At 41.8% G+C, this 20,770-nt stretch overlaps 1 protein-coding gene across 3 annotated transcripts in view; it reads right to left on the bottom strand.

Annotated features, from left to right (window-relative positions):
• The window catches only part of SPTLC2 (serine palmitoyltransferase long chain base subunit 2), a 63,672-nt gene that overhangs the window by 32,830 nt on the left and 10,072 nt on the right, over positions 1-20,770 (bottom strand). For 2 of the 3 annotated variants that reach the window (XM_079972243.1, XM_079972242.1), the window contains exons 2-8: positions 12,013-12,207; positions 6,451-6,605; positions 4,319-4,467; positions 3,988-4,112; positions 2,729-2,822; positions 1,339-1,444; positions 33-252 (exon numbers count right to left, since the gene is read on the bottom strand). In XM_079972243.1, the coding sequence (XP_079828369.1) occupies positions 33-252; positions 1,339-1,444; positions 2,729-2,822; positions 3,988-4,112; positions 4,319-4,467; positions 6,451-6,605; positions 12,013-12,138 (975 nt within the window). In that variant the 5' untranslated portion in view covers positions 12,139-12,207. Of the gene's footprint in view, positions 1-32; positions 253-1,338; positions 1,445-2,728; positions 2,823-3,987; positions 4,113-4,318; positions 4,468-6,450; positions 6,606-12,012; positions 12,208-17,667; positions 17,687-20,770 lie in introns of those variants that run through there. The other variant, XM_079972244.1, reaches the window with a different exon arrangement.

The following is a 20,770-nucleotide window of genomic DNA, read 5'->3' as shown; positions in this document are numbered from 1 at the left end:
CCACAAAATTTCTTCCCATTACGAGTTCTTACTTTCTTGCCTGCAATGTATCCTCCAGCAGCTCCAAAAGCCTTAGTGAATGTTCCCATCATGATATCCACATCCTCAGGGTCAAGTCCAAAATAGTCCACTACACCCCGGCCATTGAGACCCAATGCTCCTATACTATGAGCTTCATCCAAGTACAAGTATGATTTGTACTTTTTCTTAAGGGCAATTACTTCAGGAAGCCGGACTATGGATCCCTCCATGCTGTGAAGAAAAACAAGAGATGGTTGCGAATTCTGGAATGCTCAAATCCCCTAGAAAAGGGGCAGGTTAATATTTTCCAAGTAATTACAAGGTCGGAGGAGCACCAGAAATAGCTTGTGCGCACGGGCCTCCTTCGACCCGGATGTGCACCGGAAATAGCGTGTGTGCACGTGTACAGGCGTGTGCTCCCCCGCCCTCCGGCCCGCCGTGCGCTCATCGCTTGAGACACCGGCCCGAGGCAAGGGAAGTTTGGAGACCCCTGCTATAGAAGCAGTTTTCCAGGCATTGCTCTGAAAAAGTTAGTGCGCAAGGCCTAACCCCACTTTCCTGGAAGTAAGCTCCACTGAATTTAACAGGACATATTTCTGAGTAGACATGGTTAGGACTGCTGCATAAGGTATCAATCCCTTTACTGCATCAAGGCTCCCCAAAACATCCATCTGCAACTACGCATAACCCCTTTCTTAACAAGTTTTTGATGCTTCAGAGCTTAACTAATGCCTAATAAAGGTTTGGTGAAGTAAAGGCTTCAGAGCTTAAGATAGTTGACAGCATCACACTGGCATTATGCGTCCTTTATCTACTGCTTTCAATCACTGTTACAAATTTATAGTCTTTGTAATATTGTGTTTAATTGGTTTAATGCAGTGGTGAGCTTTTTTTGTTTTGCTTTTTGCAAACTGCTCTGGATGCTCAGTGAGGAGAAGAAAAGCGACAGAAATATTAAATGTAGAATGATAAACCTGGAGAGATTCACGTTACAATCCTTCTCTTCACAGAATACCCCCTTCAGTCAGTCATTACCAAGTTTACCCTTGGCTGACAAAGTGAGACAACAGAAACTTTGTCCATTACAATCCATTACAGAAACCCCTGGCAAAAAAAAAAAATCACATCTCCAGTTTAGATTTATTAGCAGTAATGCAACTTGGAGCATCATTATGGCTGGACATGATTACAGCTGTCTAGAGTCAAATAATAAGCACCCAACAATTTGGCTTGGATTACAGATTGCCTCAAAATGGACAATAACAATGATCCAATATGGCAAACAGCACTGGTGATTGGAAGGACCAAGGCTTGTACCTGAAAATGCCTTCGACAATGATGAGAATTTTTTTCCATGGTCGCCGTGTGCGTGGCTGCCCATGCACAATGGCATCTTTGAGCAGCTTCTCCAAGCTCTGCATATCTATACAGAAAGAACACAATTCCAAAGAACACTGTTACTTTTGTAAAGGGACTAGGAGCAGAAGCAGCTATAGGCAGCATTACCACAGCAGTAATTCAGAGGGTGACATTATGTTGTTGTTTTTGTTGCTTATTAAAGAATCACTCTTCACTTTGAAGAATCACTCTGCCTGACAACACCCGCTCCAATTAGTACTGAGAGCAATTAGTACTGGGAACATACGGAAGCAATTAGTATTGGGAACATACGGACTCAGCCGCGAATCATGTTAAGCCGGGAGATATGACAGAGCTACAGTCATACCTTGGTTCTCGAACAGTATGCGTTCCGGGAGTCCGTTCGACTCCCGGAACTGTTCAAAACCCAAGGCGCGGCTTCTGATTGGCTGCAGGAATGTCCTGGAGCCAATCAGAAGCCACGTTGGACATTCGGCTTCCAAAAATTGTTTGAAAACCGGAACACTCACTTCCAGGTATCAGTTGTTTGGGAGACAATTTGTTCGGGGGGGCCCAAGGCATTTGAGATCCAAGGTACGACTCTATACTACTAGAATCAGAAATCATCAAGTGAAACTGAATAGAGAAAGATTCAGAACAGAACAAAAGGTAATACGTCTTCACCCAGCACATAGTTAAAACCATGGAATCTGCAAAGATGAGACAGCAGCATCAATAGGGATGCCTTTAAAGGGGGAATCACAAAATTCATAGAGGATAAGGCTATCAATTATCAGTCATGATGACTACCTGCCAACCCGCCAGGATCAGAGCTATTGTGTCTCTGAATACCATTAGAAGTGGAACAACAGCAGGTGAGGCTATTTCCTTCATGTCCTGCTTGGGGTTTCAGAAAGGTTTCCATCTGACAAATGTGAGAACAGGATGTTGGACTAGATAACTATACAGGTATTTTGTCTGGTCCAGCAGGGATCCTCTTATGTCCATAAGATAAACAGTGCATTTGAACAGGTTAATAGGATATGGAGAAAGCTTGAAGAGGAAAAATTAACAAAAAAATACATAACTATACCGCTCTTCATCAGAAGACCACAGTAACACTTACTCAGGGAGGAGCTTTTGAATGATTTCTCATTTGTGTTAGCCTTAAATGTTAATAACATTTTTCTTTAATGCACCTGGGACTGCTATAGAGTTTTATTTATATACTGCCCATAAATGAACGTTCTCTGGGTAGCTTTTTCAGGGGGTTAAAATCAAAGTCTGCATTTAGCCCACAACACAGGAATTTCTGGTCAAATTAATAAACCTCCTGGGAAATACTCACTATTGTGTTTGAAGATTCGAATTGTTGCTCCTGAAAGTCTTGCTCCTAATATTAGAGATGCATGATTCAACTCATCACTCACTATTAGACAGCCCTGAACAAGGATACAGGAAAATAAATGGTCCAGACAGAAAGTTGCAGTTAACCACTGACCTATAACCATGCAAGGTTCTTGCTGGGTGAAACTCCTTACACCCTACCCTGGTCTCCAAGCAGTTTTCCTTGGTTAGCCACAATGCATAGGATCAATAGCTGATGCTGCAAGACCACACATTACTATTTATAGCTATTCTGATACACTGAACCAGGGGAACAGCTCTCTGCTTGCTTTACTGTGCTGTGCAGTCTTCCTATTGCTCCAATTACACAAGAAGATGGGTAAGGGACTATGGATAAGCAGCTTTACAATAAAGGAGAAGGAATTGCTTATTTTGGGTTGCAGCCTGACAGTAAAACAGAAATAAATAAGATATTAAAACAGTTAGATTGGCAACCTAGTATAATAGCTTTGCTGATACACATTTCTTATTATGATGTGTATACTTATTAAAATTTTTGAAGTCAAAGAAGACCCATTTAAATCCAATAGGAATTTAAACTCTTCCTCTTATGTATACACAACATTTATCTTTGGAAGATACCGGTAATTAAAAACCTAAGAAATCCTTTACAAGTTCACAATGGCATAAATAGTGCAATACATTCTTGTACACAGCATATGTAGGCTATTCACCTGGATGTCTTGCACTCTTTATTTCAACCAAGTGCTGCTCACCCACTTAAAATAATACAGAAATGTATTTTTGATAAATATAATGTTGGGTGCCATGTGATGAAGTTCAAAACAAGAAGTGTGAATGTGCACTGGCTAGCAAATTCTCTACAAACAGACTATTTTCAATAACATAGTTTCTATCTGATCAAGCTAACAACGTATTTTACATAATCATTTTGTATTCTAGTGAAGCCAATGTGACTAATGTGCTCAGCCCTCCAAACTAACTGACATTTTCTTGTCCCAATACAGCTTGAGGGGCTAAGAAAGCAGCCTTGGTGCATTCATTCATCTTGTGACATGTTTTTCCTCTCCTGATTATTCATTTAACATTTCCACAAGGGATAACTATTTTCTAAACAGAAGTGCATGGCATACAGGAATTTTAATTTTCCCCTCCTTCACAAAGTATACACTGAGAGGCTAACATCAGAAACCTGTGAAGACAGATCTAGGCCAGTCCTCTCTCCAAAGACATCCATACCTTGCCAACCAAAGCAGGAATATTCATTGAGTTGGTTGCAAATCCCATCCCGTACGACAAAGCGGATTCCACACCAAGGTATCTGGCCAATAATGTTTCTAGCTCCTCATGTTTGTCCAGGTTTCCTGGAAGAAACATAGAAAAGGGGTTCAAGATGGGTAAATCCACTGTGAATGAAACACTTTTAATGCTAATAAGTTTAGTTTTTAGTGTTAATGATGCAAGCTGGATGCATACAAATTAGGGCAAAAGCTTAGGAACTGCCATATAATATTTTGTGGAGTCTGAGTTATTAAATGTACTCAGATACTAGTCCTTTGTCTGAACTTACCCATCTCTTGCCTAGTGCTGCACACCCCACATCCATACTGCGAAAGAACTTCAGCCACAGCATCCTTGCGAACTCCGGTGTTCTCTGCAAACCCAAGGTAGTTGTAGGACCCCATGTTAATTATGTCTTTTATCACTTTTCCTGTGTACCTATATATAAATTTATAAAAACATGGCATGTAAAAGATATGGAGATCATCAACAAGTAAAAGTACATATGCTTAGTACTGTTGAAGGCTGCAATCTAGTAAAATCCTTTAGAAATAAAGGGCTCTGTGCACACCAAGCAGTTTTCAGCTAGCTGGCAGCCCATCTAAAACAGTCACTCTTCGCTACAATGCAAACTGCTTTTTTAAAGTTTCCAAAAGCTTCAAAACCACTTGTGACATGATGCAAAGGGAATAATATCCTTCAGGAATAATACCAAAGCCTCACTGGTCACAATGTATTAACAGGGCTCTGTCCAAAGCTTGTTAGAGATTTCTTATGTTGAAGTAGGCAAGGCAAACAGGTTTATACAAATGCTTCTCTGTTTTAGTTTGCTTAACTCAGCAAGACTTCTTTCGTTATAGCTGAAGATCATAAACTAAAGCTTTTCTGCATCTTCCAACATAATTAGCTTTATTCAGACAAAATATGTAAAGTGTCAGATTGCGGATTAGCAGATGTTCTTTGAAAGCTCTCTTAAGAATCAAAACAGAGTGCTGAGGCATTTCAAAACAGTTTGTTATTTTTCTCTGGCAATTTCAAGCCTTCTACCCCACCGCCACCCCACAAAAGACCCCCTACCCTTGTTATCTTCAAATCCTAGTAATTTCTTCAAGCACAATATCCTCCAGCACACAAAGGATGTGCATCTGGAAACCAGTAAGCTACTGCAAGGAGGACTAAAGCTATTCTCTTCTAGAAGTGTGTTAACCCCTTGAATTATGAACCTGACAATAACAATGGGTGTTAACTCTGCTCAATTAGCTCTGTTTCAACACAGAACTCTTTAGCTACCATTTCCTAAACAGTCCTGCCAATTTTCTTCACTTTATTAAAGGTCACTAGGACCTGGGAGACCACCACTCAAATCCCCACTTGGCCAGTGGGTGACCTTGGGCCAGTCACCGTCACTCAGTCTGACCTAACTCACAGGACTGCTGTAAAGATAACACAGGGGAGACGAGGACTATGTACTTGAGCTCCTTGGAGGAGAGGTGGGATATAAATATATATATAATATAAATATATAAACCAAATTAAAAACCAGAGATAACCGACATGCTATCCCATGCCACTTCCAATTCATTTCCGTTCCAATTAAGTCAGTGGAAATCTGGACATACTCAGTTTATCTCAAACACAGAAAGTATGGTAGGTTTTCCTTTCGGCTGCTATTGTATTTGTCTTGCCCAAGGGGGATACCGCTGAACACCCTACAAAAAGGTCCAGTGAACAGAAAACGGGACTGAGATACACACTGCCCTTTTTCCAAAGCAAAGGGTTTCTGGCATAAGTTTTCACAAACTTATGTATAAGACTGAAGACTCTACTGAGCACAAAACCCCATGGCATGCAATGCAGAAATGAGCTTGGGCACAAACAGACCAGAGCTCAGGAATCAACCAATGTGGCTATGGCATCCATTTCTGCCTTCCTCTTCAGTACTACAATGCTGCTTATCTTAGTGGACTAGAGGCAAACCCACTTGAAGGCAAAGTGAAACGCAAAAGTAATGTAACGTGTACAAGACATGACACAAATGTTGGTCACCCCTAATCTATATGGTTTTTCTATACAGGCCTTAAAACAGTCAGCCCTCATGGGCTGTTTTGTAGGATCCAAGTATAGGTGAACTGGGATCTGTGGCACGGCAATCTTGAAAGTCTGGCACCGAGTTAAGCAACAGGGAATAGTGGAGTTCTTATCCTTGCTACAGAGGCTGCGGTCCATCTTCCACAACCCATTTCACAAACCCTCACTAATTATCTTCTAAAACAGGGGTGGAGAATCTTTGACCCTGAAAGTGTTTTGGACCCCTGACTTACTTGTACTTTTATTTCAGCAACATCTGGAGGGCCACAGGTTCTCCGCCCCCCTGCTCTAAAGGTTAGTTGCGCAGGAGCTTTCCAAAAGCCTTTTACTCACTTGAATGTCCAATTGTAGTCATGGGAAACCCGCTCTAATATGTCTACTTTGGCTCCCGGTACACTGCAGAGTGGTCTGCTCCAGCTATCCCTAATGCGCATGTAGAGGTTCCTTGTATAGAAGTTTTCAAAATCCTGGTACAAAGGGACAAAATCCTGAAAACATATGAAAAGGGCATTAAAACAATGGGATAGGTGAGGACTAATTTTCCACCCTCCATCCCCCGCCCACAAATTACAGGAAAAGTGGCGTTAAACCCATTTTGCTTGGTGCTATTGCATGTTTTCCTCTCTGCATATCACCAAGTGCTCAGGACAGTGAAGATATCCGATGGCACTGAACCTAGAAACCACAAAGATATACCCACTGAAAAGACTCCAAACAAGCTCTCTGTCCCTAACAAAATGTAAAACTATAAATGTCTGGGTTTGTAGCACTCCAGGGCCTGTAATTCTGCTCTTCTTTTTTCAGTGATCACAGGCAGCATGGGACTCCCATATGTTTACAGACTTATTATAAAAACTAGTTACAGAACTAAGAAGTGGGGGAGAAGACCATTACCCATCCACTCTCTGGTTACCTTCTGCTGCTCCCAGAATAGATCATTTTTTAAAAGGTTTTAATTTTCTGCTTAGAAAACCCACACCAACTACAAGTTTTCCTTTTTAAAAAATGATGTGCTTTAAAAGGATATATGTATTTGTTGTGTTAAACAAGATGAAGCAGATAAGCCAACACTTACATTTGAAACATGACCATCTATGAAAAACTGAAAAAGTCTGCTTTGCTATGTGGAAAAGAACAACAAGACTGGGTTGGGTAAGAAATTAACTTCAGATGTTAAGTACTGTGAAATACATGATCCCCCATTCCTGTGGGTTTCCTACTGGACCCAGGGATAAGCAAATTGCAAAAAGCAAAAATGGTCAGATTCCCTCAATATGCCTTTCCCTCACGTATAACTAGTCTCACATTGCTGCATCTATGGAAACCTAGAACCTATGGGAATCAACAACAGGATAGCTATGCCACCCTGATGAAAGCGTGTGCATGCCTTCATGGGATAGTAATCCTGAAAGCAAATAGATTTTGTGCATTATATATGGCAGTTATCCTCCTGCTCCACGCCCTCTGAACAATGCATGCACCTAGTTCTACTAAGATGCTGATTCATTAACCAATATGGCTGTTAGGTAGACAAGTGCTTGAAAAGGCTAAAGACTATTACCTACAAGCCAGCTTTACTAGTAACTTGAGTGTTTCCCTCCGTCTACTAGGCCTATCTATGTAATGAAAAAGATGACTTGCAGTTTCTCAGCTATTTAACACAATCCTGTCAATTTGTAAGCTTCCAGTGGTTTTGTACTTGAGTCAAATACATGCCAGATATAAAAATGCCTCTTTCAAAGGATCACAAACAAATTAATACTTTAAGCAACCTATAATACATTTTCTAGTTCACAGAATCATAGAATCATAGAGTTGGAAGAGACCACAAGGGCCATCGAGTCCAACCCCCTGCCAAGCAGGAAACACCATCAGAGCACTCCTGACATATGGTTGTCAAGCCTCTGCTTAAAGACCTCCAAAGAAGGAGACTCCACCACACTCCTTGGCAGCAAATTCCACTGCCAAACAGCTCTTACTGTCAGGAAGTTCTTCCTAATGTTTAGGTGGAATCTTCTTTCTTCTAGTTTGGAACCATTGCTCCGTGTCCGCTTCTCTGGAGCAGCAGAAAACAACCTTTCTCCCTCCTCTATGTGACATCCTTTTATATATTTGAACATGGCTATCATATCACCCCTTAACCTCCTCTTCTCCAGGCTAAACATGCCCAGCTCCCTTAGCCGTTCCTCATAAAGCATCGTTTCCAGGCCTTTGACCATTTTGGTTGCCCTCCTCTGGACACGTTCCAGTTTGTCAGTGTCCTTCTTGAACTGTGGTGCCCAGAACTGGACACAGTACTCCAGGTGAGGTCTGACCAGTTGTATGTTTATAGAAGCACTTAAGTGTCTGTAAATTTCTTTTAAATATCTGCTAAGGATTTTTTTTTTTTATGCAGCCACCCAGTACTTCAGAGCTGCTTTCTTGTACTAGTCAATGTGTTCTGTTGTCTTCTTTCATAGAGTGTACATACTAATCTCATATGTGTATGAGGCCCCCACCCTCCTGTCGGCGAATTCAGACGAATAATTAACGACCTGAGCCTTTGATGAGGCCTCAGGCACATTCCATTAAGCAGAGTTTCCAGTAGCATGCGGAAGTGATGAGATCTATGGCTACATTGCAAAGAGTTTTATTTCTAAGCTACGCAGACAGAAAAGACATCCTCTATCTATGAAAGCAGAGAGCAACAGAACAAAAGAACAAAGGAAACAGGAAACCACTAACGTCACATCCTGTCTCCTCTCCTGTGAGACTTCCAATAGCCTGGAATCCCTGGAATATAAACAGAGTCCTGTGACTCCAAGCAGCTGCACAGTGATAAGAACAGAAACTAACACCTCCAACCCAAAAGGCCTCCACACCCCTTAAGTGAGGCTTTTAGAAATGCAAGGCTGTCCTGGTTGTGATGATATGCTAACTTCTTTCCTTTGGCAGAAACATGAGGAAAACCAAACCACATCCCTAGTAGTAGTTATTTCTCAGTAAGAGCAATTAAGCAGGATTCAGGGAAGCAGAGCACTGCTGAAGAAATCTGCTGTATGAGTCACCTGAGTAATCTGCTACCAAGCTGCATTCTTTCAACTCAACCACTTTATTTTACCTTTAGTAGCCAGAAAACCTTTAAGTCACCGAAGCTCATTCTGAAAATGCAGACCTCACTGTTTTAGAGAGTACACCAGTGCAATGAAATTAAACCCCTGTATCTACGAAGTCTTGTTCCAAGGCCTACCCAAGAGATAAAATTAATAAACTTAAGAGCAGAGGTAAATGACAGACAGTAACTTAGAGCATCTTTGGACGATTTCCCACAACTGTCTGGATATGCCCAAACCTTCTGCCCACTACACTAAAATTTCAAGTAAATCCCTCATATTACCAAGACACTGTAACATTCAGAAGCAGAGCCAATCCATACATTGTAAGATGTTTGAGAAAAGGCCAACAAGCAAAGCTCCGAAATCTAAGTTGGAAGCTGTCTTGCAAAGTCAGTTTGCACCAACTGTGGTTTGGCACATTCCGCCCTTGAAGTCTGCCAGACTATAGAGCATGGAGGATGATAACATTTCACCAGCAACAAAACACGTCTCACAGGCATTTTCACAACATAAGCCCTTAGTCTGCCTCTCCCTAACATACCTAGGCAGACAATATCACAATAAGAATCTTTTAATAACCTTTGGTAACAAGAAGATCATAATACAGCACTCTTCAAGGCACCATTTACTGTTGAATGATCTCCTATCTGTTGTGTCCTACTCTGCAAAAACAAAAACAAATCCCTAAGACAACCCATACACCTCTCAGCCTTTTATAATATTTTATTTTTCCATTTTCTAATTTTACATAATCAAAACATCATTTTATACAACAAATTTCACATACCCAATATTAATATCAACCCCTCCCCCCCTTCTGTGGTTACTTGTTATATAAACTCCTCTGCACATGCAAGCTAAACCTAATTATATTTTGTCCCAATCATATTTAAACCTCTTCAATTAAGTCTCCCAATAAGAATCTAAGATGTGCAGATACCCTACATGTCCACTGATTGGGACATGAAGAAAGCTAATAAAGGCATGAAATAGAACTCTCAACTCCACCTGCTGCCTTTGGCAATCAGTAAGAGAAGCCACTTCTGAGCATTCTCTGAGGCAGTGGAAACTAGACAAGGCTGCCTGAACATTTTGGTATTAATAAACAGGAAACATCCTCCCCAACCCCCGTTTACCCATACCACACACACTGCCCCTGAGGCAACAAATGCTGCCAGTATCTAACTGTGCTATTCTGACATAAAATTCAAATTGAAGGGAACACTCTAGATCAGGCATCCCCAAACTCAGCCCTCTAGCTGTTTTGGGACTACAACTCCCAGCATCCCTAGCTAACAGGACCAGTGGTCAGGGATGATGGGAGTTATAGTCCCAAAACAGCTGGAGGGCCGAGTTTGGGGATGCCTGTTCTAGATGACGTGCCTAGAAGTGACAATTCAAGGGCTGCATCCCTGTTAGCCAAAACCCGTACCATACCAAGTTCCACTGGTGGAATATAAATCAATCTTCCACCAGCACCAATGCACCACACCACTGTACTTCAGGTTCAACATGACGAAAGCCCGCCAGACTCAGAAAGGAAGTAGTCGTTAAAAGTTTAAACTCGCTTTTAAAAATGTTTAGAAGCACTATACTATTAGGCTAAAAACAATTTTCAGTTATGTGGATACAAATATGTTTTTTGAAATAAGAGTAAATTTGCGGCTTCTGGTTCTAATAATTGAAAGTAAGTTCTCTGAAAAACAATTTGTTCTATAACGTCTGAAAACCACTAAACATTTTTGGTTGCAGGCCCCTTGGTTTTGTTTTGTTTTTAAAAACAAGCACCTTACGTTTTTGAGAAAACTTTTATGTGCAGTCCCTTAGCTGGGGAGCAATATAGATGCAAAACAATTCAAAATAAAAATGTTGCTACATTTCTCCCACTTTTGTGAAAGAGACCTATGTTGAAAAAGATATTGGGCTTGAAAGGGAGCATGGAAAGACCTACCAACGGAAGAGGTGGTGTAATTTGTGCACTGTGGGAGTAAACCTGGAAATAGGAATGTCACACAGGTCTTAATGCTGTGTGATGCTAGACTGGAAAATGTTTTCTTAGTTAAGCTGTGACTGAGTGGGTGCCTAGAGATTTGCCTTTCTTTGCTAAAAAATAATAGCTTTTAAATAAGAGGGCTTAAATAGGAAAGGGGAACAGTCAACCACGTACATAATGCTATTTAATGCTTACTTGCAAGGTGTGAGAAAGATTTGTAAGTATCTTCACCTCAAGTGTCATACTTTGGTAACATTTGGGGTACCTATGTACCTTGCAGCTACTTGCCATTTACATTAAAATAACTAATGAAATCATCAGCAGTAAGATTGATTAACCCTGGAAACAGTGGGAAAGAAGAAAAAAGAGAGGTATCTTAGACAACCTTGCAAAAGGGCAAGGGAATTGCGCACAAGAACACACTTTATTTTCAGCTGTGCTGAGATCAGCCCACAGAAGAAAGTATTCGTCTCCCTGCTCCACTTCAGCTGCTTGCCAATAGTAAGAGAGCAGCTCATGGGGCAACATTTTGCTGATAGTTCGCCAATGCAGGGTAGCTTAGAATACCATGGGCAGTATTAAGGAAAGAGGAATAGAAAACCCTCACAAAGCATGATTTGGCTGATATTCTGGGACACAGCCAGGATTTCAGCTAAATTACAATTAGCACAAACTATGGCTTGGCCCTAAGTCCAAATGCAGTCTAAGCCCAAACACATAGTTACAAAAGACTAGCTACATCTCCTTCACCATAAACTTGTTCAACCCCACCTTGTCTCTGAAGCAAAGGTAACAGCAAACATTTACCTTTTGTTCTTCTCTTTCTGTTGCATTATGACAGTGCTCGATTTTCCAATGCCTCAGAAAGTCTCGAAGATACCCGAAAAGGGTGAGAACACCATAGCCTACATAAGTCAGTACAGCAACCAGCATTGGTGTTTCCTCAAAAGCTTCATTGAAAGGTCTTTTATACAAGCCTCCATTCTGAGCGATATGCGGGAGCTACAAGAAAAAGAGAGCTGTTAGCAAGGCAGGACTAGTCAATTCCTTAAAAGTTTCAGATTAAACTTTACCAGTGTACACAACCAGCACCATGTCTTGCTCTCTACAGCCTCCTCTGAAGCCCCATGAAAACCCCTGCCAACCTACATCAATCACATTTTGGACTACCCATCTTGACTGCAATCTTGGCCTGTGTTGCTCTCAAACACTATAAATATTGTATCAATTTAAAAAACAAAACAATATTTTCTTTAACCAGAGCTTTTTCTACAGCTCCCCAGGGTTTGTACAGGGTACCCAGCTTCTGAATGATGAATGCACAACACCTGAATGGGTTTATAGAATTCCTGCCATGCAGCACCTTCTCATCTGCATGACTGACAATTTTTAGGTATTGATGTAATGCAACCTCCCAGAACATTTGGCCCCTGGATATTGTTACTCCTCCAGATTAGAGATTGATGTAAAACACCAGGTAGGCTGCCTAGTAGACTCTGACCTAAGTGTTTTTAAATCCGTTGGGCTGTTTGGATACCTGAATCTGCAGTGTGTATAGCGAGATTTTGGTACCAATTCCTTGTGTTTGGATAAGTGAATTTTTGTATAATGAGTGTTTGGACAGCAGGACCTGGGTGTACTGTGGTGCTACTGTCCTTTCCGTAGCCAGTCCTTTAAATAATAATGGTGCCATAAATAAAGCCTACAGCCCAGGCATAAATTAAGGTAATCCATATTTGAAGTCTTATGGTTCCAACTGTTTTCAGAATTGGTTAGGCACTAGGGTCTGGGCGATGCGTTGATACATAGGCCAGAACCAGACTCTGCTATCCCAGAAATAGTACCTCGGGTTAAGAACTTTGCTTCAGGATGAGAACAGAAATCGTTCGGTGGTGGCGTAGCAGCAGCAGGCGGCCCCATTAGCTAAAGTGATACCTCAGGTTAAGAACAGTTTCAGGTTAAGAACGGACCTTCCAGAACGAATTAAGTTCTTAACCCGAGGCACCACTGTATCATGAGTGAAACTGCCATCGCTCCCGAGGCCCTTCTCCACCTACAGTGCCTGGCAAGCAGTGGGAGGAACAAATTGCATTGGTCTCGGCACTGTACCTCCCTCCACTTTCCAACATCATGATGTATCACTACATCACAATGTTTGGATGGTGATATATCACAATGTTGAAAAGCAAATATCACCCAGCCATATTAAGTACTGAAGTGGAAAAGGAAGCAGGAGCTATCGACTGCTGCCTGAACCACCAAAAGTAGCCAGAGATATATTTCACATCTTCATTTAGTTCAGACTACAGCGGGCATGTCCAGCTTTCAAGAGACTGAGATCTACTCCCACTATAAAAAAAAACCGGCAGAGCTTTCTTTGGGAAGTCATAGTTGTTGAGCTTTTTTTCTTTTCTATTTTTTGGGTGGGGGGACGGTCCCACGATCTATCACAGGCACCCTGCGATCTACCAGTTGATTGCGATCTACCTGTTGGAGATCCCTGGACTACAGCATTCAATGGAGCTGGGAAATAATCTGCTAATTGCCTTAACCCTGTAACTTGCTAGGATAGGTAAAGGTAAAGGGACCCCCTGACCATTAGGTCCAGTTGTGGCCAACTCTGGGGTTGCGGTGCTCATCTCGCTTTATTGGCTGAGGGAGCTGGCATACAGCTTCCGGGTCATGTGGCCAGAATGATTAAACCACTTCTGGCAAACCAGAGCAGCGCACGGAACCGCCATTTACCTTCCCACCGGAGCGGTACCTGTTTATCTACTTGCACTTTGATGTGCTTTCGAACTGCTAGGTTGGCAGAAGCAGGGACCGAGCAACGGGAGCTCACCCCGTCGCAGGGATTTGAACCGCCAACCTTCTGATTGGCAAGTCCTAGGCTCTGTGGTTTAACGCACAGTGCCACCCGCGTCCCTACTTGCTAGGATAGACCGCTATAAATTGCCTTACACCCGAGGCCCTTCATAACCCCTTGGAAGCTGCAGCTGATAGAAAATGCAGCAACTGATGCAACAATAGAAAGAATAATAGGCTGGTCCACTGCCAATGGCACTGGCTACAGGGCAAAACTCAAGATGCTGGTTTGGGGAGTATAACATACATAAGCATTGCACCAGAGCTCTCTCATCAAGATCAAGAGGACACCTCTACTAAGAAAACACAAGCTAATAAGATTAGCTTGGTTTGGAAGAACAACACATACTTCTCATTGATGGCTCCAATATTACATAATTTGGTAGCTAGTATATCTTCCTCACCAGACCTTCACAAAACAAGGACTGTGTAAAGGCCTTAAGGTAAATGTTAAATGGCTTGATTTTTGCTTGGCTTAATCACTCTTTCATTCTAGTTTGTTACATTTTGTATGCTAATGTGCACTACACTTATCAGGATTTTATTGGCTCGCATTCCTGAACAGAATATTCTATTCTCCTTTTGATGCTCCAAAATTTCAGATAATGATTTAGTGGTAAGGTCAATGAGATGTTTAGAAGCATGCAATATCTCAGATTCTTGCACAAGTAAATCCTTCTTGCAATGTTGCCAACAAACATAGCAATCCATTTGGTGAATTTCAATGAACAAAATGTTTCATAACACAAACTAGAAGATTGCCTTTATATTAATATATAGCATAGATTGGCTAAGAATGAAGCATTAACATGCATAAAATCATAGCTCTAATAAAATACAACATATAAGCTACTTGCTTTCTATCTTTTTCAGAGCTTTAGGTCACAGATGTGCATTCTTGGGATTGCTTCATAACAGTAACCAATCTTGTTTGAATTGTTCAAATAGTAATCTCAGTTAACAGCTTTTATTTAGTGTGCCAAGAAAAGATGGGAGGGTCTGAGAGTAAGAAACCTGGTCATACCAAACATCTCTTAGAATCAAAGAATTGTAGAGTTGGAAGGGTACCCAAGTGTCATCTAATCCAACCCCCTGCAATGCAGGAATCTCAACTAAAGCATCCATGGGAAATGGTCATCCAACCTCTGCTTTAAAACTTTCCAAGGGGAAGAGTCCGCCACCTTCTAAGGGAATCCGTTCCACTGTTGAACTCTTTTCTTTGCAGGGGAAAACAGTTTTAGTAAATCCTGTCAGCCTAGTAGGTAGGTAAAGGTAAAAAAGGTAAAAAAAAGTGTGGGTGGCACTGTGGGCTAAACCACCGAGCCTGTTGAGCTTGCTGATCGGAAGGTTGGCGGTTCAAATCCCCGCAACCGAGTGAGCTCTCATTGCTCTGTCCCAGCTCCTGCCAACCTAGCAGTTTGAAAGCATGCCAGTGCAAGTAGAAAAATAAGTACCGCTCAGGCGGGAAGGTAAACACCATTTTTTTTAAAAAAAAATGTTTTATTGATTTTTGATTTTTAACAATATTATAACATCTTATCTCCATTTATACATTTTAGCTCCACCAAGCTACTCGACTTCCCTCCATTCCATTGTCTGGTTTTTATAAAACACATATTAATTTCACGCATTTATATCATCACAATTCTACATTTGTCCTATCTTATCATAAACTTGATGAAGAAAATAGAAAATTTATTCTAATATATACTGCATAGTTTATCTCCGTCCTGCCTGTGTCTTTACATGTTTACAGTAACTGTCTATATACTGAATAAATTTGTTCCAATCTCTCTGAAACACTTGGTCACTCTGGTTTCAGATTTTCCCTGTCAGCTTTGCTAGTTCTGCATAGTCCATCATCTTCGTCTGCCATTCCTCCACCATCAGTAATTCTTGCTGTTTCCACTTTTGTACTCACAAAGTTCTAGTTGCCGTAGTGGCATACATAAACAATCTCTGGTCAACTTTAGATATTTCCTCTCCAATCAAACCCAACAAGAACGCTTCAGCTTTGTTTGTTTTTGTTTTTTTAAAGAAGTATACCTAAACATCTTTCCCCCCCCAAAATTAACTTTATCACAAGTCTACCACATATGATAGAAGTCTCCTTTAATATTACATTTCCAACAATTCTCTCATTTTATACATTCTAGCTAGTTTCGTTGGAGTTAAATACCATCTATAAATCACCCAAAAACGCCAGCTCCCTCGGCCTGAAAGCAAGAGGAGCACCACATACCGTATTTTTTCGTCCCATAAGGACGCATCTAGTTTTTTGGGGGGGAAATAGAGGAAATTTTTTTCCCTTTATTACCCCCCCCCCAAAAAAAAACCAGGTCGGGGAATCCAAAGCAGGTCGGGGAACAGCGGGATGGCGGCGCTCCGCCTCCCCGCTGTCCCCTGAGGTTGTGGGGCTGGTGCTGGGGAGAAGCTGGGGGAACTCCCGCAGGGCTCCCTAGGCTGCGGATTTCTGCCTGAAGCGTGGGGCGCTCTGCTTCAGCGCACCCCGTGCTCCGTGCAGCAGGATGCTATACACAGCCTAGGGAGCCCTGCGGGAACTCCCGCAGGCTCCCCAGGCTCGCTGATAGCTTCCTGAAGCCTGGTGAGCGAGAGGGGTCGGTTCGCACCAACCCCTCTCGCTCTCCAAGCTTCAACGAAAGCCTGCATTCGCCCCATAGGACGCACCCAGATTTCCCCTTCATTTTTTTGGGGGGGGGGGGAGTGCGTCCTATAGGGCGAAAAAAGCAGAGGATAATACTGTTAAAATTAAACTATCTCAAGTTAAAGATTCTCAAAGAATCTGAAGGATGATAGTATGGAGAGAAGTAAAGACATGGAAACGGGGAACAAGTAAGCAAAAAAGAATACCAGAAAAAGTGACCAGGGGGTTGTGCAGACCACAGCCTTCCTCTCACTTCTGAGTCTTTGTCAAGCTTTGGCCACATCCAAGATTTTCTCTTAAAATATTATTTAAATTTTTGTGTCCCTGTCTTCAGCTGCAATGGGGCAAGTGACACAAAATTTTAAATAATATAAATAATATTCATTATAAAATATTATTTAAAATTTTGTGTCTCTTGCCACCTTGAAGCTGAAGATAGCTTATGATATTATGCTATTCATCTTTAAAAAACACTCATAATAAAATAAACTGGAGAAACTGGCAGTATTAAAACATTCTCAGAAGTTAGCAGCCAAGCTTTCTGTGGAACAAAAAATGCTTTATGATCTTTATGAAAAAAGAAAAGGTAAGGGCCATAACCCTGTGGAAGAACACATACTTTACATGCAAACGGTCTGAAGTTCAACCCCCAACATATACAGGAAGAGCTAGGATGGACTCCTGCCTGAAAACCTGAAGAGCTACCGCCAGCCAGTGTCAACAATACACACAGTTGAAATATTTTCCTCAGCTCTGACCCCAATGTACCTGTGGTAGTTTCCTATAAGGCCTTCTCCTTGGGATAATGGCAGTATTGCTGACTTACATATTATGTGTGCATTACATTTCAGGGGTAACACATAAATCCAAAATAGTCGAACAACCCTTTAAAACTGAGAAATGCCCCATAAAAATCATGGTGCAGCACTTACCAGCTACGGTACTTAGCCTTCCTCTTCAGTGCTTGATGTTGTTCCATGAAGTGATGGGAGAGGCTTGGGTGTATGATGGCGAGTTGCATGTGAAGTGGTTGGCTCTGATTTAGCTTCCGAAGTAGATTGCATGGGCTCGTTTGCTGCTGCGTTATTTTTTGTGAGAAACATGGTGATTAGCAACTGTCACTGTTATCTCTTGAGCTGCTCAAACATTTCTTGATAAAGACTGAAAGTGTCTGTAACACCATGTGTGATTTTGAGGCTTCTTCCAGAAAGGGATCAAAGTCAGCAATCAAATCATTTAGGTGCTTTTCTTTTTGGAAGACTTGAGCGAATTCAAGCGGATTTAAACTTATAAAAGCACACAGTTAAATTACGGAACTTGCTCCCACAGAAGTGGTAATGGCCACCGGCTTAGACGGCTTTAAAAGAGAATTAGACAAACTCATGGAGGGCAGGGCTATCAACAGCTACTAGCCATGGTGACTATGCTCTACCTCCAGTCAGAGGCTTCTGAATACCAGCTGCTGGAAACCACAAGAGAAGTGTTCCTGTGTTCGAATCCTGCTTGCTGGTTTCCCACAGGCAACTGTTTGGCCACTGTGAGAACAGGATGCTCTTCATTAGTCAATGTTTGTCCAAGACCCTCAATTATTCAACTACTTCCTTGACGCCAACAAAGCAATCAACCCCCACTCGCCTGAATATCTGGACAATATGTTCCACTTTGTTGTTGATTATTGGAAAACACTCAAAGCCATTCCGACATTATTTTCATAAGTTTCACCAGCATGCATTCACTGATCACTCAATGAAAGTAATGCAACTAGCCTTGTTTAAGTTGCCTTGAATCTGCGAAACACAACTCAGTCGAGAGGTTGGATAATGGAGGTCATATTGGGGGAGAGAAAGACAATTTCAACACTGTTAAGGACAAAGTGGGTTGCCTCGGGGTGGCTAGGAGCACTGTCCAAAATCAGTAACAGTTTAAAGTCCAGTTGTTTCTTTTCAAGGTAGAACTTCACCATGGGAATGAAGCACTTGTGGAACCAATCCAAAAATGCTCCTGCAGTCATCTAAGTCTCTTTACTTGAACACAGGAAGGTTATTTTTGTTCTTGCCTTTTAGGACTTTGGGGGTTTTCTGACCTGTACAGCTAACCTGATTTATTAAATGCTCAACTGTATTGCCACACCATCTTTAGCTGCTTTGAAGCCAGGGATTTGTTTTCCTGTTTTGGAGATGTAAGTCTGGTCAGGCATTCCCCCCTCCCCAAAGAGGCCCATCTTGTCAGCATCAGAAACTTGCTCAGGAAAATATCCCTTTTCGTCTATCAGCTTCTTTAATTGCTCAGGGTAGGCTTTTGCTGCCTCTTTGTCTGCAGAAGCAGCTCCACCAATTATGTCCATGTTTTTGAGGTTGAAGTGGTGCCTAAAACTGTCACACCAACCATGGCTGGCTTTGAATTCCATCCCAGGCTGCCGATCCATAGCAGAAGTTTTGAAGAGTGCCTACATACAGGTTGAGAGTCTTTTGTCTCAACATGACAGTCACATGTTTACAGTTCATGCCTTCCAGCCATACGTATAATGTCTCTGCAATCTTCACTAAAGCCTTGCAACACCTGCTGTCACAGCCTCACAGGTTTCTCTCTTGAACCTTGATGGCACAGATGCTGGATTCATTGCAGCTATATTTCCATGCCACACTGGAGATCGACATGCCATCCTCTCAAGCAGCTCAACGCAGCCACTTTTTCTTGCAGTGTTGGAACCAATCATTGTCTCCAATGTTGCCCACCAGTGGAGGGACCTGGCTTGCATTTCATGGCCATGCTTTTTAATCTCCAAGGCCGCACACACCCTCCAGCTGCACCTCTACACTCTCTCCCAAGGCTGCTGCATTCACCCTGCACCTCCAAACACTCCCCCAAGGCGAGTGCAATGGTGCAATGGGTTTGTTGACTTTCCCGTTGGATGCTCACCTTTTTACAGACAAGCGCATAAAGTTGAAATTCTGTATGTTAAATGTGCATAAGCTGCAACTTGACTTTATAAGCTCTGCTCATTGCTAAAGCAGCGCTTGCTTTGAGTGACAAAGTCACATTGAGACAGAGGCACAACTCACAGAGCAAGAAGGATAAAGGGCTCATAAAAGGAGATATGAGCTAAACTGCATAGGTTCCAAACCAGTTAAGGCTATAAAGCTAAGAATCTGCACTATGAACCGAGTCTAGAAACTATATAAACAGTGCAATTAGACATATGCTCCTTTAAAATGAACAGCAAAGTACAATTCCTTGTGTTGATTATAAACTTGCAGACATGAGAACTATATGTAGCTCAGGGATGAGAGGTTGCAATAAATAGACTGATAATTTATTTCTCTAATTATTTGAAGATGGTGTCAAAACGCTTTATTCCAGTTATTTATTCTGAACTCTTAGGATACAGCAACTTGGAAATCTTCCTCCAAAAGAGGTTTATCAAAAAAAGAAAGCCAGATACAGGTCAGTAGCTGGTCATGAACTTACCTTTTTCTCTTTTTTTAGTAGGGAGCCATTCAACACCCTGAATGAGGTTACATAATCCCAGCTATTCAGTGATCCCAATGCTGTATTCCCCTGGTACCCAGACATGTGTTATCTTAAGGGATTTCCCCTTTCTTGCTCCAATTGACAACTTAAATGCAAATTCCCAGTGAGCAGACATGGCCACTATGAATGTGGCTGCTATATAGCAAGGGGAAACTCTCTCTCTATTGAAGCAAATATAGATTGACTACCCTAGATATCCAAAGTAACTGATTTAAGAGGGGACTGACAGGGCTGGCACCAAGCCTGCACTATTCTGCTACGCATTGAACAGAAACGAGGATAAATTAAGACACAGTACACAGTACAATTAAGTACTGTCCCAAGTCTCAAACCTAGGAAGGTTATGCTATACATATGGTAGACTCACAAGACATGAGGTGTCCTACCAAAGAATCCACAAAAGTAGTCACTAAGTATGCCATGCTGACTGCCCATCCCCAAATGTCCTTTCCTTTCTGGGAGTGAAGGAGTCAACCAAGATGAGACTCAGACAGGCTCTAACAA

The sequence above is a fragment of the Podarcis cretensis genome (genome assembly GCF_951804945.1).
Source record: "Podarcis cretensis genome assembly, chromosome: 1".
Taxonomy (NCBI): Eukaryota; Metazoa; Chordata; class Lepidosauria; order Squamata; family Lacertidae; genus Podarcis; species Podarcis cretensis.
The sequence above is the reverse complement of the archived record's forward strand: the minus strand, read 5'-3'. Positions and strand labels throughout refer to the sequence as shown.